This window comes from Myxocyprinus asiaticus, chromosome 25 (genome assembly GCF_019703515.2).
Source record: "Myxocyprinus asiaticus isolate MX2 ecotype Aquarium Trade chromosome 25, UBuf_Myxa_2, whole genome shotgun sequence".
NCBI lineage: Eukaryota > Metazoa > Chordata > Actinopteri > Cypriniformes > Catostomidae > Myxocyprinus > Myxocyprinus asiaticus.
This window is the reverse complement of record NC_059368.1, coordinates 15882228-15906615: the sequence shown is the minus strand read 5'-3', so window position 1 is coordinate 15906615 and position 24388 is coordinate 15882228. Positions and strand designations below refer to the sequence as shown.

The window sequence follows — 24388 nt, the reverse complement described above, 5'->3', positions numbered from 1 at the left end:
ATTGCTTAATTTTGAACCTTGGCTGCTGCATTGAAGGAATTTATGCTATATTGATATACAAAGCATTATTTTTTTTGCACTGCGCATCATGGGAATGGAAATATTTATTACGTTAGTGTGTCAGTAAGTATGTGTGCATGTGTGTGTCCATGGAAAAATAGAGTGAGAAAGGGACAGGGCATCCTGGACAGGCACCAGTGTTCCACTCCGGTGGCCTTCAGTGTCAGAACTTTAAAGGCTGCCCTGCAGCCCTGTCACTACCGCAGTGATGTCATCATGGCAGCTGGTGCTACATGTCCTCTCTGTGTCTGGACTTCCTACTGTGAGACAGCAAGCTCTCCATTCCTTGTGTCAGTAATTGGCTTTGTGAAAATAGCAAATCTTAACATCTCAAGAAATGAGAAGGTGAAATGAGTAGCTTTGATTTCTGTTGGCTGGGATCTCTCATCATTACTTTAAGTCAAACTGTAATTATGATAGTCTGACCCTCACTGATGCAAGTGATTCATAGTACCATTGGCAGGTGAGGCAAAAATTAATTTTGGATCCTGATAATGATGTCATTTGACCTCACTCTCACTGTCTGGGTTTTTTTTTGAAAGACCACAGCTGGTTGAGGTGCATGCCTGCATGTGTGTGAGAAAAAGTAAGATTTCTAACAGACGTGCCAGTTTCTGCGAGATCAAGGCCTTTCTTGACGTACACCTCTCTGCCATTCTCTTTCTCTGTCTTTCCTGTCCCCTAACATTAGGAAGTTAAATATTAGGACTCCTAATGTTTGTATATATGAGTAAGAGAGTGAGTTTTTAGTGTTTGTTTTGTTTTTATGAGCTGCTATATATTTTGGGAAGCCGGCGAGATCCAGTCAGTGTTATCTGTCGCCCAGGTGACATTGTGACTGAAATATTAGGCTTGAAACTCCTGTTGAACACTATTGTTTTTGGGATCATCAAGGTTGCCAAACTATCCAGGTCATTACAACTGCCATAGAAAATGGCCATTTCCACATAAGATGATGATTAAAAACAAACAAACAATTAAATAAATAACTTAAACAATACATAGGGCTGGGCGTTTTCTCAGATTTTTCCGATTAATTTGAATTTGTGTTTTGACATGATTTTTTTTATATTTTTTAATCGAGAAATCGAGATTTTGCCAAAAAATATTGCAAACACTAAACTAAGATACGTTGTAAATCCACCAAAGGCTGAATAAGGAAGAGAAAAAGAATTCATAGTGCTTGTCTTTATGCCGCTCCCGATATGATCAGTAGGGATGGGTGGATCGATCCTAAAGTATCGATATTTCTGATACTGATGTTGTATCAAAAATATCGATCCTCACACAAAAATATAGATTCTATTTTGTATTTTTTTAAACTAGGGATATTATTATTTGGTTACCATGAACATGAACAATAATCATAAGCTTCAAAGTGAAATGAAAAGGATTAGACTATATTTAGCAAATACTTGTGCAGGATGGGAACTATTTCTTCTTCCGCTCATCTTAATATACATGCTGAAAGACACAAGCAGACAATCACTTGTGTCGTCACAAAGCTCGTTCAAACAAGAGGGATCAGTGCCTTGTAGAGGTAATGATATAAAATCAGAGAAACAGCTTCTGGACAGTGGTGTAGTCTAGGGCAGGGGTTTTCAAACTTTTCGATGCCAAGAACCCCTAAATATGATGATATTCTTGCGAGGGACCCCCTTCCAAAAATATAAAGCTTTATATTTTCATATAAAAAGACCTGATTTTACTGTGGGAGATAGATAGATAGTATAATATTATAAAGATAACATAAGCAAAAATAAGTAATAGGCTTTTATATTGTCATTGTATTAAAGCCAAAAGAAATGATTAAAATAGTATCTGTAAAATATTATCCCCAAAAATATTGATTTTGTATTTACATATTAGTTATTACGGTTGAAAACAATGGCTGTCAATCAAATAATACAAACATGATTAATCCCACTATTACCAACAAGTCTTTTAAGCAGAATGAAACACTTTTTTACTTTAATGTTTTTAATTTTCTGCAGACCCCATAGAACCTAGAACCAGGACCGCAGTTTGAAAACCGCTGGTCTAAGGCATACGCTGTATGCCCACCTATCTTTCTAAGGATTTTGCGTATGCCCACCTGAAATGAGTGATGATACATATGGCCGCCAGGACAACGAGTAGGCTTTTGACCTGGAAATTTTTCAATCTACTAACACGATGCCGCAGCACCGTTGAGTGAATGTGTGTGTGTGTGTGTGTGTGTGTGTGTGTGTGTGTGTGTGTGTGTGTATACACACACACACACACACACACACACACTGGTGGCCAAAAGTTGTAATTTACAGATTTTGCTCTTATGGAAAGAAATTGGTACTTTTATTCACCAAAGTGGCATTCAACTGATTGCAATATATAGTCAGGACATTAATAACTTGAAAAATTAATATTACAATTTGAAAAAAATTTCAGAACTTAAACTACATCAGAGTTCTCATCAAAAAATCCTCCATGTGCAGCAATGACAGCTTTGTAGATCCTTGGCATTCTAGCTGTCAGTTTGTCCAGATACTCAGGTGACATTTTACCCCACACTTCCTGTAGCACTTGCCATAGATGTGGCTGTCTTGTCGGGCAATTCTCACGCACCTTACAGTCTAGCTGATCCCACAAAAGCTCAATGGGGTTAAGATCCATAACACTCTCTTCCAATTATCTGTTGTCCAATGTCTGTGTTTCTTTGCCCACTCTAACCTTTTCTTTTTGTTTTTCTGTTTCAAAAGTGGCCTTTTCTTTGCAATTCGTCCCATAAGACCTGCACCCCTGAGTCTTCTCTTTACTGTTGTACATGAAACTGGTGAGCAGGTAGAATTCAATGAAGCTGTCAGCTGAGGACATATGAGACATCTGTTTCTCAAACTAGAGACTCTGATGTACTTATCCTCTTGTTTAGTTGTACATCTGGCCTTCCATATCTCTTTTTGTCCTTGTTAGAGCCAGTTATCCTTTGTCTTTGAAGACTGTAGTGTACACCTTTGTATGAAATCTTCATTTTTTTTTTTTTTTTGGCAGTTTCAAGCATTGTATAGTCTTCATTCTTCAAATAATGTTTCACTGACGAGTTTCTAAAGAAAGCTGTTTCTTTTATGCCATTTTTGGCCTGCTCAATTGCATACTGTGGCAACTCAAAAACAAAGTCAATGTTAAGCTTCATTTAACAAACCAAATAGCTTTCAACTGTGTTTGATATAATGGCAAGTGATTTTCTAGTACCAAATTAGCAATTAGCATGTTTACTCAAGGATAAGGTGTTGGAGTGATGGCTGCTGGAAATGGGGCCTGTCTAGATTTGATCAAAAATGACTTTTTTCAAATAGTGATGGTGCTGTTTTTTTACATCAGTAATGTCCTGACTATTCTTTGTGATCAGTTGAATGCCACTTTGGTGAATTAAAGGACCAATTTCCTTCCGAAACAGCAAAATCTGTACATTATTCCAAACTTTTGGCCACCAGTGTAGTGTATATATATTTTAAGTGTATAGAAATTCTCTCTAAACGCACACAGAGCTGCGGGAGTGCAACTGATGGCACTGGCAAGACAGACAGTCCGACTAAGCTGATCCACCAATCAGAACAATAATTTCAGATGTGATTGGATATTTGCTAACCAGTAATATTTTCTGTTTCTGTAAGGGTTGGGACATTTCCACAAGCATCCCTGGAGTAACCATAATTTGCACTTTACATTTATTTCCCTGTTAAATGTGTATGTGTATGTATATACACTATATTGCCAAAAGTATTCGCTCATCTGCCTTTAGACGCATATGAACTTAAGTGACATCCCATTCTTAATCCATAGGGTTTAATATGACGTCGGCCCACCCTTTGCAGCTATAACAGCTTCAACTCTTCTGGAAAGGCTTTCCACAAGGTTTAGGAGTGTGTTTATGGGAATTTTTGACCATTCTTCCAGAAGCGCATTTGTGAGGTCAGACACTGATGTTGGACGAGAAGGCCTGGCTCGCAGTCTTCGCTCTAATTCATCCCAAAGGTGCTCTATCGGGTTGAGGTCAGGACTCTGTGCAGGCCAGTCAAGTTCTTCCACACCAAACTCGCTCATCCATGTCTTTATGGACCTTGCTTTGTGCACTGGTGCGCAGTCATGTTGGAACAGGAAGGGGCCATCCCCAAACTGTTCCCACAAAGTTGGGAGCATGGAATTGTCCAAAATCTCTTGGTATGCTGAAGCATTCAGAGTTCCTTTCACTGGAACTAAGGGGCCAAGCCCAGCTCCTGAAAAACAACCCCACACCATAATCCCCCCTCCACCAAACTTCACAGTTGGCACAATGCAGTCAGACAGGTACCGTTCTCCTGGCAACCGCCAAACCCAGACTTGTCCATCAGATTGCCAGATGGAGAAGCATGATTCGTCACTCCAGAGAACGCATCTCCACTGCTCTAGAGTCCAGTGGCGGCGTGCTTTACACCACTGCATCCGACGCTTTGCATTGTACTTGGTGATGTATGGCTTGGATGCAGCTGCTCGGCCATGGAAACCCATTCCATGAAGCTCTCTATGCACTGTTCTTGAGCTAATCTGAAGGCCACATGAACTTTGGAGGTCTGTAGCGATTGACTCTGCAGAAAGTTGGCGACCTCTGCGCACTATGCGCCTCAGCATCCGCTGACTCCGCTCTGTCATTTTACGTGGCCTACCACTTCGTGGCTGAGTTGCTGTCATTCCCAATCGCTTCCACTTTGTTATAATACCACTGACAGTTGTCTGTGGAATATTTAGTAGCGAGGAAATTTCACGACTGGACTTGTTGCACAGGTGGCATCCTATCACAGTACCACGCTGGAATTCACTGAGCTCCTGAGAGCGGCCCATTCTTTCACAAATGTTGTAGAAGCAGTCTGCATGCCTAGGTGCTTCTTTTTATACACCTGTGGCCATGGAAGTGATTGGAACACCTGAATTCAATTATTTGGATGGGTGAGTGAATACTTTTGGCAATATAGTGTGTATATATATATATATATATATATATATATATATATATATATATATATATATATATATATACATCTCAGCTGATTCAGCACCATCACGGCCCGGCCACATCCAGGCTGGGGTGCCACCAGTCTGACTAACTCCCCCCCCATCTCTGGAGGCGAGATGCTGCCCTTCCGGTCGTTCTGTCAGCCGTTGGTCCACCCCGCCTCCTGCGAACCTGGGGGAGAGACGAGGGGAGGCATGGAGAGAGGGAAAGGGTGAGCGGAGACACAGAGAGAGAGAGAGAGGAGAGAGAAGAACTTACTCGCCGGCTCCCGGACGCGCTGTCACCCGGTCCTCAACCATTCCTCGCTCTCTGGTGGACACCTGCTCGCTCCTCCCCCGGCGGACAGCAGCGAGTCCTCTGTCCCCTGGTGGACAGAACCGCTCCTCCCCTTCTTCGGCGGATGGCAGCAGTTCCTCCGGCTCTTGCCAGCCGGCAGCGACCCCTCCTTCTCCCCTGGCAGATGGCAGCGGCGAGAACTCCGCGTCAGCGCATCCCTCCTCCCTCCCGGGTTTCAGCACCACTGTAGCTGTTCAAGGATGGGTGAGGAGGAGGCAGGAACCGGCTGAACAGTAAACAAAGTTTTAATGTCAAAATTAACTAAAAGCAAACATAAACAAACACAGACACACATGCACTCTCTCTCTCCCGAACTGGCGCCTCCGGCTCCCCTTTATCTCGCTCTTCCGCTGATCAGCTGATTCAGTGCTGGCCGTGCATCATCACGGCCCGGCCACGCCCTCCTCTTCGTCACAGAAATGATTAAACTTATGCAGTATTTTTATATTTTATTCCATCATTGCACACACACACACACCACTAGAGTCACTGACTACATTTACATGGGCACCAGAAAGCGGCTTATTGCGAGAGAGCGGGTTATTGCGAGAAAACAGCATTTTCGTTTACATGCACTAAGCAGCGTACTCTTTACTCCCATATACATGTGGCTCCGTAAGTAAGCAGCTTTCTCCACAGCAACGTAATTTTCCTGCGATGCTTGTGTAAGTAACACATGGCATCCAATAAAGACTTCACACATTTACTCTCTGTTGATTCGCTTTATTTCCAGATATTCCAGAGTTGTTGCTGTGTTTGTTTCCTTAATATCGCAACCTGCAGCTGTGGGATTTTCCCTCTTACATTAAACTCTGGGATTCCCCAATGAAGGAGCGCATATATGCGAACGTGAGGGAATTTTACATTTGTGTGTATAAATTGGCATACTTTATAGTGTATGTGATTTTACTTCTGTACTCTTAGAAATGTTGGATTCTTTCCTCTGTGTTTACATGTTGTTGGGCTCTATCCTATGATGTTTGTGGTCTGTTCCATGCACGCGCACTCTTCAAACACCCATCAGAAACCTGCTAAAGCATTTACATGACCACATTATTTCCGTGCTCTCTGAGAGAAACCTTGGTGTGTTAAACCACTTTCTCTAAATCCCTTAAACGGAGTAAGGAAATCAGCATTCTTGTTTACATGATGTTTTAGAATGTCGCTTTCTGCTAAAACCCTGGAATAACCCGTTTTCTTAAGTGCATGTAAACGTGGTCACTGTCATGGCTAGTTATTGGCATCAGTTGTCTATTGAATCATGTCTTGGCTAAGAATCTGGTCTGGTCTTGGAATGGTCTGTCAAGAGGGAATGGAAAAAGTCAAATATGAGCAATAAATACAACTTCGTAGGTTGTTTGTGCGTGTGCTTGTGTATATAATTCTGACAAAGGGGATAAGCCAAAGAGAAAGAGACAGTTGTTGTCTTTGTCTCCCTCTCTTTCTCTCTCTCAGAGGTAATGTGGTATTTACTGATAAATACGTCGTGCATCTGTTGTTGGCAGCAGCAACATCATATATCAAGTGCAATACAGGCACACTGAGAAAGAGAATGCATCTAAAAGACAGGAAGATGGGGCATCAGGGAGACTGTGAAACAAAGAGTGAGAGAGAGGATCATAGTGGGAAAAAAAAGCGAGAGGGGGGTCATGAAAAAATATATTAAGACTCCTCAATCGCCCCACTGTATCTAACAATCTTTCACAATTTTTTATATAACAGTTTGTGAAGAAGTGAATAAGAGAGGCGGTAAAGGAGGGAGAGGGGGTCAGAGAAAGTTACGCCCTTGTTTTGCTACTTAAAACAACAGATTATGGATTATGTTAATGGGAGTCCAGTGATTTTCATGAATTTGTTTTAAAGGTCATCTGTCAGCTGATGAGCTTAAAATGAAGGTCCACACAGGAACGTAGAAAAAGGCAGTGTGGATTCATACAGCGTGAATTCGTGCTGACATGCACATGGTTTATCTGCTGGTAATGTGATCAGTGTTTGTTTTCTATGAGTGCAGATCTCAACCCACCAGAGCAGGAGCTACTTTATGTTAACAGTAGCGGTTTGAACCACCACGCAATTGCGTGGGGCCCCGGATGTCGGGGGGCCCCCCATCCCGAGTAGGAAAGCTCCACAAAAAACGCTTGACATGATGTTCTGAGTACACGCGTGAATCCGCTGATGTTTGCGGTCTCAGAATGGTTCACAAAGCCGCCGGGTTCGGGTCAGTAGGACTTTGGTTTCGGGTCTGTAATTATGAAAAAATATACAGGCCTTCCGAACTTGTTTCCCCCTCGTGCTTTAACTCACACAGATACGTGCGAACGGATGAGTTAGGGGCCGTTCACACCGAAAGTGTTTTTGTGTTCGTCTGCTCTGTTTTCCATTGTTTTCCTTTGTAAACATGTGCAGGACGAACATCATTGACTCCTGCACTGCATCTCGCTGTTTTTTCAGTGTCTCACACAGGACTGCCACATTTTTAGACACTGTGTCAAATTAAAAAGAATTCAGGTTTTAAAATCGCATGTCGAGACACCTGCGTTCACTATCAGTCGTTGCGCTGCGTCTAGATTGTTTTTAACGCAGGTGTCACAAAGATTTAATGTTCTGAACAAGTTCAGGTTGCAAAGAGGTGCCTGTTACAATGTTTAATATTATTCCTGATTGTTCTGCATTAAGCAAAGTTTCAGCGTTTGATAAACAGTTGAAACGTTGTTTTTTTCCTTCTGCTCTAGTGTGCTGAGGGGCCGCCGTGCCTTGTGTGTTTACTGTTACTGTTATGAATGTTGCCTACAATGCTTGCATAAAATACAGCCTTCTGCACCATGATGAAAAATACACTGCAGCATTAGAATATAAGCTCCAGGTGAAAGTAAATAAGACAGAAATATATTACTATTGTATACAACAAATCCTCAAAGTAATTATAATAATACTGTATCGTATTATAATGACAAACTGGACAACTATAAATAATTGTTGGGTTATAATATTACTGTAACAACGGAATTCCAAAATGTTACTGGGTGAAGTAGTTTTGCACACCCTATTCACAAAAAAAATAAAAAAATAAAAATAAAAAAAAAATGTTTTGTAAAAATATACACTACCGGTCAAAAGTTTTAAAACACTCATTCTTTATTATAATTTTTTTGTTTTTTTCACATTTTAGAATAATAGTAAAGTCATCAAAACTATAGAATAACATAAATGGAACTATGGGAATTACATTGTGACTAAACAAAATCCAAAATAAATCAAAACTGTGTTATATTTTAGCATCTTCAAAGTAGTCACCCTTTGCCTAGAATTTGCAGACATGTACTCTTGGCATAAACATGTACTCTTGGCAACTTCTTGAGGTATCACCCTGGGATGATTTTTAAACAGTATTGAAGGAGTTCCCATCTATGTTGGGCACTTATTGGCTGCTTTTCATTATTATTTGGTCCAAGTCATCAATTTCAAAAACTTTTTTTTATTACATTTTAGTTTTATAATGAAATAAATTAATATGGTGGCACAATTATATTTTTGTCTACAAAACTAATTTCAAACATTTAAGCATACGCCTTCAGATCAAACGATTTTTAAGATCATGAGAAACATTTCAGTCAAGTGTTTCAAAACTTTTGACCAGTAGTGTATGTAGGTAAATATTGCTTTTTTTTTATCACTGTATTGTGGAAAAACTGGAAAACATGCACTAATTATATTTAACTAGATTTTTATTTCATTAAACATTTTGAATGTACTTGACTACAACAGCTGAGAGGATGAATTTAAAATTATGATTTAAAATAAATTTTATGTTGTTTTTTAAGCAAAACATTTCAAAATGGGGCTCCGGGTTGGTTGGTTGCTTGGGGCCTCAGAAATCGTAAACCCGCCCCTATATGTAAACACATGTCTACTTAGCTATCTAAATGGGGACATACCATAGACTTATCCTGTTTTTTATATAAAGCTAATTATAATTACTGTAGACTGACCCTAACCCACACTGGAACATCCAACTCTAGTAAAAAAAAAAAACAACAACAAGCTAAAAAATAAAAAATCCTGATGTACTTTATGCTTCACTTTTCCACATGAGGACGTCCCAATATGTCTCCAAAGGAGTTTTTGTCAGATTTAGCTTCATTTTGGCCCCAAACTATAGCTAACACACACATTATGTACAGTAGACACACATGCACACAGATGTTAAATGGTGTTTGGAAAGGCCTTAACACATGCACAGTTGCACATATGCAAACAACTGGTTATTGTGTTTTGTGTATTGCATGTGGTTCACACATACACAGGCATGCATGACTGTTAAATTGATAGCATCAAGATAACATGTTAACAGACAAAGACATGCTTATTACTTTGGCACAGAGGTAAGCAACACAGCCTGGCCACTGCTGCTATGAATAGTGTACACTGACTAATGCCTTCTGCATGTCACATTCCAACTATTGTCCCATTGACAAAACAAAAATGATGAAAACAAGATATAATGTTAAGCAAGTGTGCAGGACCTTTAAACAAGTAGTTGATGGAAAACATACTCATGGAATTTTTTCCAATGTCTTAGGTTAAAATGTATATGAATTTTAAGTTTTCCATGATTTTTAAACAGCTTTTTGCCATCACTAGTTCATTTTAAATGTTCCTGCAATGTGACAGATGGATTTTTGAAAGTACAAATATTATATGTAGTCTCTCATAATTAATATGATGTTATAAAAAAGCTACATGAATAATTAGAAGCTAAGAATAAATATTATCAAAATGCTGTCTAAAACACTTTTACATAGAGGATAGCACGTCACACCGCAGGACATTTCAGGTATTTCATGCCAAACACAGACAAATGCTCTGTTTTACTTTGCGAGAGACAGACAAATAGAGGGACAAAGGGTGAGAGGAGGAAGACAAAATTAATACAGTAGATGAGTAAAAGTGAGTTGCCAGCAGAATCACATGAAAACTTTACAATTTTGATTTGTCCTAAAATAAAGATTTGTTTTCTTGCCTTCCCTCTCTCTTTTTCTTACTTCTTTCCACACACCACAGACCTCATGTATTTCTTTTTTCGTCTGGTACAAAACATGTTTTTCAGCAGGAAACTTTTACAGACAGAGCAGCCATTCATACTCTCACGACTGTGTGTGTGCACATTTGTAAGCATTGCACAATCAAATAAAATGTTCTTTTATAACCCCTGTGGATAGTTGCTTTTACTAGTAGTGTTGCTAGAAATTTTTTAGATAAATAATATTTGATGTTGCCTTGAGACAGAAAAAGAAAAGCAAATACACCCCACTTCTCCAAGCTTTCAAACTCTTGTAAGGATATATCTTATCAACAGAAATTAAGTTTTCTGTTTTTTTCCTCTGTCTTTTGCTCCTTTTTTCAGACTTCCGCTTTAGTTGACCTTTCACCTAGTTTTCTGTCCCTTTTTTTAAATTTTCTTCCTCTCATCAGAATCATCAGCATGTTTTTGTCAGGATGCTAGATTTAGTAGTTTGGCTTTAATATAAGTACCCAGGGGATGGGGGGGGGGGGGTCTTTTGAGGAGACATGATGCTAATCTACCTGCTGGGCAAGTCAGTCCCACTGTCTTACAGAACTTAGGTGGACATACACATAGTCAGAATAACAAACACACTGAGTCTGCTTTAACAGTTGTCATTCCAATAGATAGCTGCTCTTGTTTAAAGCATTATGCTTTCAGATTAAGGTTATGCATGTGTGTGTTTGTTCATTGACCATGGACATTGCTCATTGTGAAGAGAGGTTGTGGCCTTTTGTAAGGGTGATTTGCATTGTCTGAGTATTTCCTCTTAGAATCCCATAGGAGAGTCCTGTCTCCCCTCTAGACATAGTCTGGCTACTTCAGCTTGAAACAAAGGTTATGAAAAGAGTAATGAATGTTTCACCCTATTATTGAGACAGATCGTTCTTTCCCTCAAGCTGTGGAGGAGAAGCTTGTGGGGATAAAAATGGATTTGCTGTTGTGATATGGAAATCCAAACACAGTCCTTCATGGCAGACATTTTTATTGAGTACACTACACATTGCTTTTTTTCGATCTTTCCTATCTGTATGTCTAAGGGGCCGTTCTAATAACATCTAACACCGATAACTTTGGTAATAATTTACCTCTAAATGCAGTGCCCCAAAATCAAATGGTGATATCAGGGCTCCAGACTAACATTTGACAGGCACCGGTGCCACCAAGTTCTAAAAATGGTGGCAGAAGCTTATGATTTGGTAGCATCAGTGGGGGAGTTGGTGGTCTGGGGGTGGCTATAAAATTAGTATTGATTTTTTAATATTGACAAAAACTAATATTGATATTAATAGACCCCCTATTTGATATTAAAAGTCCCTTTCAAGGCAAGTTGGCAATCTTTGAAACACTCCCAAACAGCTATTTTCTATGGGTGTAAGTGGCTTAAAAGTACAGCTCCTATCTACTTGAATGGGTTAAGACAGAAATCATCCAAAACGGTTGGTCAAGATTACGATCACAGAAGATATTTAAAATCAGTAGTAAAATCTGATAACAATGGTGTCATAAATTGTGCTTCTTTAGCTCAGAACACACACACACACACACACACACACAAAACGATATTTTTCTGGCTGGTCCAGCTAATGTGCATACACGATCTTGAGTTGACTGACGGTAATGTCTGTATCTAAAAGTTGATTGGCTCTTTTACCTGTAAGGTGGGACTTTTGTTTTCTATATCCAATGTCTATGTTCCAGTTTCTCCTATTCATTGAATCAAAGTAGTCCATCTTGGGATAAACCATCTTTGGTAAAAAGTAAAACCATGCATGGTTCCTCAGTCCTCACTACCATGGTTAGATGTAGAGTAACTATGGTTTCATGTCATTTCACATTTTAAAAACAGCAGCCAAAAACATTTAGAAACTATAAAAACAAAATAAAAAAATTAAACTGACATAGTTGTAACACAAATTTTATTCCCAATATAATTCTGCTGATATATAGAACTACTGTATAGAAATCTAATATTTATTATGAATATATCTAAGATTCATAAAAAAAAGTTTCATCCATTTTAAACCTTTTGGAAAACATACTTTTTCCAAACTTATCATAGGCCATTTTGCAAGACATTTGGCATGTGTTGTTAGTGCAGTGTCCAAACTTCTCAAAACTTGATACACATGGACACCAGGAAAATCTGAGACCACATGTCACGTTTCATCAATTTACAAACTTCTAGAAGAAAATCCTTACAATTGTGAACTTTGATTAAGGAAATGGACCCTGATGCTCATTATTTTCATCTTTATCCTTTTCCACACTAAAAATCAAGTAAAAACAATGTGCTTTTTGACCAGTGATCAAATCTAGATTGAATGTGTGTTTTCAGTTTTTTAAAATGCTAGTCATTTCTTTTACGGCATGTTTTTACAAGTTTGCCTTTGCTTCCTAACAGATTCTATCTTCTGTGGAGGTGCCGTGTTTGTATATTGTTTAATTTGGCTGTTGCTTGACAAGTCTTGTATTTCCTGCTGCTGACCATATGGCTCCATAACACGACGGTTGTGTAGTTATGTGTATGAGTGTATGAAGCCAGTGAATTTAAGGAGAGTTGGAAATCATTTGTTCTCATTATATTTATTATAAGAGTTTGTCCAGCCTAAAAGTAAAACTTCTCTGGCATTTGTATGTATTTATACATTACTCTCTGCTTCCTGTTTGGTATGACCAAGATACCAGTTCAACATTTTATTGGATTCATTTATAGCAATTTCCTGACATGTTGTTTAGTTTATGAGTCTGTCAATGATTTATCATACCTACTCCCCCCCCCCCCCCACAATCTTCCTCAATAACATGTTATCCAGTTAGTGAGCTGCTGCAGAACCTGTTTCTCCTCTTCTCTCAGATGGAAGAATCAGAAAGAATGAGTCGGGAGGTGGGGGCGGTGTGGGTGTTTAGGGGGAACATTTTGGCACACTTCCTCATTTTGTCTTCATAAATAACTTTAGTTTTCCTTACCTCCTTCTTTCTCTCTTTTCTAATTTTTGCAAGCACCCATCCCCCATCCTGGCAGTGATTTTGCCATATTAAAAGGAGAAAACGTGGTTGTTTTGAACCTATGATTGTAGAATATGTGGGTTTGAGCATGCCTGGATCATTGGAGACTGAACAACTGGCTCTCCCATCATTCTATCAAACATGACTTTCAGTCAAAATGTTTTTTTATGATTTGTGCTCTTTTTAAATATACAAAGAGTCATTGCTGTTTTTGACAAGTAACACAGAGTCTTTTGTGATTTACTGTACAGTTTGCTTGTTCAGCATCTAGACAATGATTCTATCCAACTGTAAGCCAAACCAGCAGTGTACCTTAAGGATATCAAGAATCTAAAATATGAAAATGTCCTAATTGTTTTGCAACTTTCTTTCTTTCTTTATGTGTCCATTATTAACTAACAGAGTTGCAGAGGTGAGCATGTTTGAGTGGGTTCTGTAAAGCATATAGAACATATATAGACATACAATACAATATGGCTATGAGCAGAACCTGCCTACCTTGACATGTTGACATATGTAAGTGATATATAACTTGTTGCCAGTATGTATGCGTGTGCATATGTTTTTCAATTTCAATGCAAATGTGCTCAGACCCTGTACTTTATGTTCTGAGGATCTCTTGTAAATTATCTCTTTTTTCAAGGATGGAAAATTCTACAGCAGTAGAGGAGAAATCTAGAAGTCTCTGCTGGCCTGTACAAGCCTTTCATAAACAATTAAATATTAAGTGGCTGCTTTCTGACTGTGGCATGGCCCAAAGCCCAGGTCTTGGCAGTTTTGTTTGGCTGTCTGGTAGTGCACAGGTCTCATCTGATACTGATGAAGGAAGAGGACACGGCAAGTGAAATGAGTTAACCAGAGCTTTTTTTCCCTCTTATAATGATTGGTCTATATCTCACAATGTAAGTAGAGGTTTATGAAATGTTAGAAATATAAGTCGATGATTCTCACATAACAGGTCCCAGGATATATTTTATTTGAAAAAATTTAGACAGGCCCCATTTCCAGCAGCCATCACTCCAACACCTTATCCTTGAGTAATCAGGATAAATTGCTAATTTGATACTAGAAAATCACTTGCCATTATATAAAACACAGTTGAAAGCTATTTGGTTCTTTAAATGAGGCTTAACATTGTCTTTGTTTTTGTTTTTGAGTTACCACAGTATGCAATAGACTGGCATGTCTTAAGGGCAGTATTAGGTAAAAAATGGCAAAAAAGAAACCACTTTCTCTAGAAACTCATCAGTCAATCATTGTTTTGAGGAATGAAGGCTATACAATGCTTGAAATTGCCTAAAAAACTGAAGATTTTATACAAAGGTGTACACTACAGTCTTCAAAGACAAAGGACCGCTGTCTCTAAAAAGGACAGAAAGAGATGTGGAAGGCCAGATGTACAACTAAACAAGAGGATAAGTACATCAGAGTCTCTAGTTTGAGAAATAGATACTTCAGATGTCCTTAGCTGACAGCTTCATTAAATTCTACCCGCTCAACACCAGTTTCATGTACAATAGTAAAGAGAAGACTCAGAGGTGCAGACCTTATGGGAAGAATTGCAAAGAAAAAGCCACTTTTGAAACAGAAAAACTAGAAGAAAAGGTTAAGATTGGGCAAAGAAGCACAGACATTGGACAACAGATAATTGGAAAAGAGTGTTATGGATCTTAACCCCATTGAGCTTTTGTGGGATCAGCTAGACTATAAGGTGCGTGAGAAGTGCCCGACAAGACAGTCACATCTATGGCAAGTGCTACAGGAAGCGTGGGGTGAAATGTCACCTGAGTATCTGGACAAACTGACAGGTAGAATGCCAAGGATCTGCAAAGCTGTCATTGCTGCATGTGGAGGATTTTTTGATAAGAAATCTTTGAAGTAGTTCAAGAAGTTCTGAAAATTTTGTTCAAATTGTAATAGTAATTTTTCATGTTACTAATGTCCTGACTATACATTGTGATCAGTTGAATGCCACTTTGGTGAATAAAACAAAATAAAAGTACCAATTTCTTTCCAAAAGAGCAAATTCTGTACATTATTACAATTTTGGCCGCCAGTGTATATTGCACAAAGACAATAAAAAAAACAAAAAGAATTAAGCCTATTTTAGGACCATTGCAATTTTTGCATTGTGACTGCTTACATGACAATAAAGCACATCCTAAAATTTTATTATAAATATGGAATTGCTATTTGCTAATTGAATGACATATGACCCAGACATGTTCTTGACAGGTTTTGTGAGATTCATCTAGGCAACGGTCTTGTATAATGCAATGTTGGACTCTTTATGGAAGTTATTTTATTTTATTATATATCTTTTATTGAAAATATTAATAATAATAATAATATACTCATGGAGGAAGAAATTAATAGATTTTTGTTATTAGCTCACTCTAGTTCATCCTATCGCTCTAATATCTCCTGCCCTGCCCTCAATGGTTGACCATCTGTGAGTGTCATGTTTACAGTCCCTCTCCTCAGGTATGATGTTGTATGCTGAATTAGCAGCTTTCTCCGGCCCTTATAAAACCAGTTCACTGACACCATTATTCTTTTCTGCCAAAGTTGACTGAACAGACAAGCATTCAAAAGATCTTGTTTGTTACCTCTCTACAGGTGTGGACTTTTCACTCAAGAGAGAATGGGTGAGGAAGGTTGTTAAAAAGAGATGACTCTGTTACATATTTATTTTTGTTTTGAGGAACTGCTACATGTGTTCTGTGGTCTAAATGAGGAACAAGTGTTGTTTTGTTGAGCCTGGTGTGCTGCTGCCCGTCTGAAGCAAGTGGTCTTCCTTTGAATAGAAGTTTGAGGGATGATAAAGACTGCTAAGTTGCCCTATTTATCAGACCTGTTTTATAGTGATTACATCATAGTTGTATTACAGGTCAGTCAAGAGCTTATGAAGTGTTACTTTCAGCAATGACGGCAAACCATAAATGTTTATCAATCATGACCACTTATTACATTTTACCCCCTTATTCTTTTCTTTTTTTACTCCTTTGCCATTATGTTGATGTATGCTCAGCTTAGTTGAGATGTTTATCATAATGTTTTGGCACCCTGTTTATGTATTTGAAAATTTAGCAATTAAAAGTATTGGTTGTCAGTCACTGTTGTAAAACAAATTCTGCTTAAAGGGATAGTTCACCCAAAAATACAAAATTCTTTCAACATTTACTCACTCTCAAGTTGTTCCAAACCTGGATGACCTGCTGTTAGTCATAATGTTAGGCTCAGTCACCATTCATTTTCAATGAATAGGAAGAAAATATGCAATGGAAGTGAATGGTGACTGAGACTAACATTTTGCCTAACATCTCTTTTAGTGTTCCACAGAAGAATATAAAATCATACTGGTTTAGAACAACATGAGGCTGAGTAAATGATAACAGAATGGTCATTTTTGGGTGAACTATCCCTTTGCTAAACATATATATAATGTCATGCTAAATATATATAATGTTATGCCAAACATAGCTGAAGAGGAGGTTCTCCCCTTTAGTTGTATTAAATAGGGGAACTGAAGTGTGCGTACAGGTTTGGGTGGTTTACGAGGACTTTTTTTAGGTTACAAACTGGTAATTACAAGGGTATTATGCTATAAATGTGGTTTATGAGGACATTTCTAGTGTCCCCATAATTCAAATCACTTAAAAAAAAAACGTTTTTTGTGAGGGTTAGGTTTAGGGGTAGGGTTAGGGGATAGAATCTATAGTTTGTACAGTATAAAAATCATTATGTCTATGGAGAGTCCTCATAAGGATAGCCGCACCAACTTGTGTGTGTGTGTGTGTGTGTGTGTGTGTGTGTGTGTGTGTGTGTGTGTGTGTGTGTGTGTGTGTGTGTGAGTGTGCCCCCTGTATTGTGACAGCTGTGAACACTCCTTGTTAAAACAACATCCATGGGAACTTTGGTTTCCTCTCGTGCAAAAGCCTCAGCAGATCTATGGCTAATAGCGTGGTATTTAACGAGAGGAAAAGAGAGACATAGGGAGAGGACAACTGTAGCGTTAACCTTTTATTTTGCTGTTATTTGTATACCTGTTTGTTTAAATATGTCATATTGTATGTGTCATATTGTATCAAAATTTCATGTGGTGTAATCGTCGAGAGAGTAAAAAAAAAAAAGTCAAAGAATCATTAAAAGCTGATACTCTTGACAAAAGAAATTTTGGCATGAGTAGTGCAGAATAATATTTTATTATTATTTCTAAACAAACAAAAAAAAGCAATAAAATAATTGTTTAAAATATTATTCATATTTAAAAATACCATTGTCCACTAAATCAAAGTTATGTGGTGTGTGTTACCAACATGTAGGTAGCCATTTTGTTATTAATGTTGACAAAAACTATAAAACAGAGCAGACCCTTTTAGACCCTCAAGACTGAGCGTAAAGTAAAAAAATAAAAAATTGTATCTGATATTTTGACATTTTTTTGAAAAAGCACATTTTATTCAGGTCATGTGGTGTTACCCAGAGAAATTTTTTGATTCTTGAAAATAAATTCATGATATTTATTAGAAGTAATTTTAACCTTAACATTTTTTGAAATGTATAATTAAGTTGTTTATACGATCATGTATTCAAGGTGCAAGAAAAGTATTTTTATACTTTTTATTTGATGGTTACACCACATTAGTCATTAAATAATTTTTCTTGTAGAAAATGCTATTTTTTCTTAATTATAAAACCAAATTGGACACAAAGATTATATTTCTTGGAACTTGACAAGTGTTTTAAACTAGATTTAATCTTTAAAATATTTCTTATTTTTAACACCGCAGACAACCTTATTTGTCAATGACTGATTATATATAAAAATTAAAAACAGAATTTTCATTTCTGGGTGAACTGTATGTTTTACAAATCAATATATCAGCACTGCAAAAGTCTTAGGCATATTATATTTTTCACAAAAACAGTTTTCTTAAAAATATATTTTTTCTCCCCAATTTGGAATGCCCAATTCCCAATGCGCTCTAAGTCCTCATGGTGGCGTAGTGACTCGCCTCAATCCGGGTGGCAGAGGACGAATCTCCGTTGCCTCCGCATCTGAGAACTTCAACCCACGCATCTTATCACGTGGCTTGTTGAGCACGTTACCATGGAGGCTTCATGCACAATTCACCACGCGCCCCACCGAGAGCGAACCACATTATAGCGACCATGAGGAGGTTACCCCATGTTTTTGCACAGTACTGTATATATACTGTATATACAGTATAGTTGCTTTTTTAAACATATAGTTCACCCAGAAATGAAAATTCTGTCATCATTTGCTCACCCTCATGTTCTTCCAAACCGTCTTCTGTGGAACACAAAAAGAGATGTAAGGCAGAATGTTAGCCTTTCATTGCATCTTTTTCCCATACAATGAAGGCAAATGGTGACTTTGACTAACATTCTGTTCACATCACAAGATTTTGTGTGACTGAGGTTATTCTGCCTAACATCTGCTTTTGCGTTCCACAGAAAACCGAAAAACACAGATTTGAAATAACATGAGGGTGAGTAAATGAAAAAGTGAACTATCCCTTTCAGTGTTGCTCCTTGTCCTTGAAGTTTTCAGAGTAACTTTTAATGTTTGCGTGTATGGATATGCGTGTTACCATGCTCTGCATTTTGTGCTTTGGGAGTGCCATTTCCTCTGACTGTCTGTATGTGGATGTGTGTATGCATTTGTATCTGTGTTAGTGAACCACACCTCTTTCAGGAAGACAGATGCTAGACTGAGCTGCTCCAATCAAGCCCGTTCTCTGAATTCCCAACTTGGATCCAAGTACGAGAGCAAGAGAGTAAGAAACATGGGAAGTTGGGTGGGAGAAATGACACTAGAAGAGGATACAGGATAAGAACAGAATAGAGGAAAGGTGGATCTGATAATGGAGGAAAGCAGTGCTTGAATGGTTAAATGTTTAGTGTCATAAAAGGGCCATTGCACCCGAGCAGTTTTCTGCCAGACATCGAACTTCAGTGCAAGTTCACTGGCCTCTGCCCTGCAAAAACATTCACTCAGAAGGTATACAAATATCCAAGCCAGTGAGCACATCATAGTTTGTAATAGTTTGCAAAGACACAAGAAGACATAAAGAGAATCAGGTTCACAGCAGAATTGGTATTGATTTGTCTATCCCTCCTCCCTATTGTAATGTTGACTCTAAAGGGACATTTGTTTAACACAGACTTGATGTCAGATTGAATGAGATGGAAACTGCAAAAATATGAAGTGCTCAGTTAGTGTGGGTGACCCCTTTTATGAAAGTACATATTCCCCCGCTTTAATTATAATTTTTTCCATTACGGTTATTGTCACCATAAGGTCTAAAGGTCTAAAGTTCATGGCTGCAAAGACTTTAGTCGACTTTAAACACTTTCTCTGTGTACAAAACCTCAGATGCGTTTGGTCATAAAACATATAACTTAGACACAGTCATTTGAATAGACTCAAAAACGCAACTTCATTTCGAAGTTAGACTACTACTTTTTCTTTCAGAGGCTCTACAGTGGGGGAGTGAGGGTGAAAAAAGCAGATTGGACCCTGAAACTGTTGTTCTGGATTCTGATTGGCTGACTCCTGTTGCTAGGCTTATGTCATTGTGTTTTTTTCACTCTTTCTTCCCCCTGTTCTCTGATAGGTCAGGATGGAACTGGTTCAGACGAGGGCTGTCAGGCAACTTTTCTGCCACTTGTTGAACATCCGAAGGCTTGTGGTTTTAGCATGTCTGCTCGTTCAGCACGAGAAAAACAACAGTGCAGAGATCCACATTCACACAGAGAGGCACTTCTACAAACACTCTTTTACTCAGAAAGTGTTCACACCGAATGAAAACTTTTTCTCTGGCCGGCTGTCATGAACAGAGGTTGAGTTGTTGGCAGAAGTTTGCTGTTGTTCTCACAGCACCAAGAATTCACCTTTTCAATCTATCAGTCTCATACATATTCTTCAGTGATCATGGCTTAAACTGGCATAATCTTGAACTCAAGCAATTGTTTGAAAATGTTATCTTTTAAAGGAAAATGACAAAAATATTTATGAGGTGTTAATAAGATAATAAACAGAAGTTTAATAAAACTGACAAATGATAATCTCCTTGAATGATGGTCTTTTACTGGTCAAAAGAAAAGAAAAATGTATTTTAATAATGTTTTTGGCCTGTTGTTTTTAAAGAGAAATTGAAATGTGATGTTGATGAAACAAAGACTTTTGGAAGTTGGTGTACTCTTCTAAGAAATGCATGTGATGCATATGCCCAAACATGTTGCTCATGGGTATTTGAATGACTTGGGTAATGCAGCATCCAAACATCCTGACTTAAAAATGTCCTCCATTATTTTTTAATACCTTCTCTTAAAGTTATCACTAATTCAAAGAATTTGGTGCTGTTGATGTAGCTTTTTTGTTAGCGCGCCAAGCAATTCAATTACTGTACCCATGTAACTTTTAAAGCAATGTTTCAGTTTCTCAGCAATTTCCAAAGCTTTTTATTACTCTTTGTGTTAAAGGTTGTATTTGCATGAGATTTGAGTATATCTACATGTCCTGGTCTGTGTGAAATGTCTTTCGTTTTCACAAATATAACATTGGGACTTTTGGACAAAGAAGTCAAGCTCAAGGTTGTGATATGGTGTGTGTGAAGTAAAGCCTTGTTTGTTCTCAGATTATATTTATGGCCATGATCTTTTTTCAGTAAAAAGAAAAGGGTGACCTGGGGGAAGAGGGAGCAAGGCAAACGCTGACAGTTCTCTTCTGTTGGCTTGCTGAGCCATAGGGATCGGTGGGTCTGGTTAACCACCCCCCTGTCCCCAGAGAGAGTGCTGACTCCTGCTCTGGCCTGTGGGGTCTGGTGTGGGACGGTCCCGTTAGACACAATGAACATGCTGAATAGCTACTCTTCATCGCGTGAGTGATACCAAATCCTCACGCTTTGACAGCCCCCTACTCATGCACAGGACTTGATTCAAACTGTTTGTCTGTATCACTCTACAATATATTCTACCTTTTTGCATCTTTGCATATATACAGAAAACATGTTGTTTATCCAAGTAATTACATTTGCAATTGCAGTTAAATCAAAAACACTTTTAAACTGCATGTGATAGAAAATAGTTCTGAAGTTGAGTATTATGCTGGAAATCAGCAAAGGATTGATATTGCATGCATATATGTATTGTATTCCGATACAGTGATTTTTTGTGAGGGAATAGTGTGCTCAATAGTTCAAGGCTTTCAAGGAAAACAACTGTAGCCACCTGCAGTGAGTTTTTTACTTGGAAAATAATCAATATCTGAGCCAAAAGCGTCACTTAGGTGACTTGACTTGGCCCCTATGTGGCATATTAAGCAGAGGGAAGAAATTGATCTTGGCTTGTTTTTCACTGTAGTCCATGCCGTCATTCTGGTTCACGTCGTCCGGTTTGTTTACTGCAGTTCGCGTTTGCTCAAGGAAAAACATCCCCTCGCACTGGCTTGGGCTACTTCAATCTGTTCTGTACAAGTTGTAATATTTCTTCTTCCTTCATTAATTAGAACTGCAGGCCATACAAATGACACAGAGTAGTCAAAACATGATTATGTAAATAGTTTAATCGGAAGTTCAAACCTGTTAAGTATTAACCAACATTTGAAAGATTTTCCAATCATATTCCTCCTGATACTACAGGAACGAGTAATAAGAGCTTATAGAAATGCATGCGGGACGGTAACGACAATGCAAAGACAGTTGGCATATGGCATACAACTTGCACGAACAAAGGGCTTCGGTATTTGATTAGTATTATTCGAACCCCTGTCTGAACTCACGTTTTAATTCTCATTTTAGCCCAAGCCCCTCCTATAACCCCGCCTCCCTCACGTTGATTGGAGCAACATAAGTTGTTTTCGCAAGGCGATTGGCTGGTGGGCGCGTCAGTCATATTTACAGCCTGTTATTTACCACAAGCGGGCTAGAAAAAAGTGGGTATTCTGCTCTGGAGCTCGAACAGCTGATGTGATTTAGTAGTTTTACCCAATGCCTCAAGGAACTACGCTGAAACGAATATAAAACAGTCGCTCTACTATTATTTGGAAGCAGAAAAAGCACAATATGAGGCACGCGTCAGCATCTAATCAAACTGTGGAAAACTCCACTCTCACGATGACAGACTTGTTGAAAATTTGCACACAGTGTGAGCGGCTTAGTAAAAAGGTAAGAAATGCGGTTTAGAGGTTGACAGCGAGCATTTAAAATAACTGTTTCGTTAGTCTGTACTGTTTGTAGCCATTTCAAGCGGCAGTGCAGTACATTCAGGTGTTTGTTGCAGTGCAGTCAGTTCTTTGTACTTCGCTGCCTCATTAACACACTGCTGGCTTGTTTTTCATTGCCTGTTTTCGCTAGAAGTCATAGACACTGCTCTTTGATCAGTGACTGACAGTGTCATGCCCATGTCACATTGTTAAATGGTACTCTTTCATTAAATCAGCACGTTCAAATAATGTCCGCAGGATTCCCATTGTGCGGAGCGTTTAGATGGATAATTAATGTCTGGCAATAGGCTTTTGCAAGGGGACAGATTACATTTCGTGTGTAGTCAGGTTCAATAGTGTTATTTATTTTTTTTAGACCATAGCTTGCATATTTCTGTATGATTTGGCTTCTTCAGCGATGTTTATGTCACTTGCTTATTTCTAACTTGAACAGCCTTTTTGGTTCATGGGGAAAGAGAGCTTATAGATCTGGGTTATTTGGACTCATCCTCTCTTTGTGCCTTGGCCAGCTTCTATAGTATCAATGAATGCTGTTTAAGGTCTAACTGTTGCTACTGTAAATATATATATATATAAGTTTTTGAAATGCTGTTGGAGAAAATTCTAGAATCAGCCAATTGAGATTTGAGCTGAGGAAGGATGATGTTGAAGTTATAAGTTCTGGGCCTGATGCCAGAATGACTTATATATAATCCCAAAACATTTTTTTTTTTTTTTTTTTTTAAATTTTCTGACAGTTAGTGCTTCTCCCAGTGCATTGGTTTTAATGTGTTTGTGGATCATGTAATCATGTTATTCAAAGATGCCAACTGGTTTTGATCTTTTGCAGGACGTTGGAGTGCGAATACCCAGACCGCTGGGAAATGGACCAAGTAGATTCATACCAGAGAAAGAGGTTAGTTTTAACATACACTGCTGGCTTAATCAACAAATTACAAGCACTTCTAACCCTTGTTTTGTTGTTTAAATTAAACTACAGCACTTTACTCCTAGTGAAGTGAAGCTATTTTATAAGTACCAAATTCTCCAGGTTCACCTCATTTTTACTTTCCCATTGTCCCAGATACTTCAAGTCAGTAAACTGGACGAAAGAACACAGTCGATTTTTGAGGATGCCTTCGCAGTGCTCGGTCGCCTTGACAACATCTCTCTGGTGATGGGGTTCCATCCTCAGTATCTGGAGAGCTTTCTTAAGACACAGCATTACCTGCTTCAGATGGACGGTCCTTTGTCTCTGCACTGCAGACATTACATAGGCATAATGGTGAGACGGCAGGCTGTGTTTTTGATAACTCTTTGCAAATCTCCGGGATGACGCTCAAAAACCACAGCGACAGATTCTTATAAAAGTTTGTCTGTTTTCAACAGGCTGCTGCCAGGCACCAGTGCACATATCTGGTCAACCTGCACGTGAATGACTTCCTGCAGGTTGGGGGCGATCCCAAGTGGTTGAATGGCCTGGAAGAAGCCCCACAGAATCTGCAGGCTCTTGGGGAGCTCAATAAGATCCTGGCCCACCGCCCCTGGCTGCTCACCAAAGAACACATTGAGGTATGACTTCAACCATACATTCGCACATGCCTAGTTGCCCACATCTGTTATGCAACTGTAATGTGCACAGAGATTTTTTTTTTTTTTTATG

At 38.6% G+C, this 24388-nt stretch overlaps 1 protein-coding gene across 2 annotated transcripts in view; it reads left to right on the top strand.

Moving 5' to 3' along the window:
- The window catches only part of LOC127415532 (sestrin-1-like), a 68957-nt gene that overhangs the window by 41384 nt on the left and 3185 nt on the right, over positions 1-24388 (top strand). The window contains exons 1-4 of one of the 2 annotated variants that reach the window (XM_051654298.1): positions 22439-22687; positions 23576-23641; positions 23810-24010; positions 24115-24297. In XM_051654298.1, the coding sequence (XP_051510258.1) occupies positions 22586-22687; positions 23576-23641; positions 23810-24010; positions 24115-24297 (552 nt within the window). In that variant the 5' untranslated portion in view covers positions 22439-22585. Of the gene's footprint in view, positions 1-22438; positions 22688-23575; positions 23642-23809; positions 24011-24114; positions 24298-24388 lie in introns of those variants that run through there. The other variant, XM_051654297.1, reaches the window with a different exon arrangement.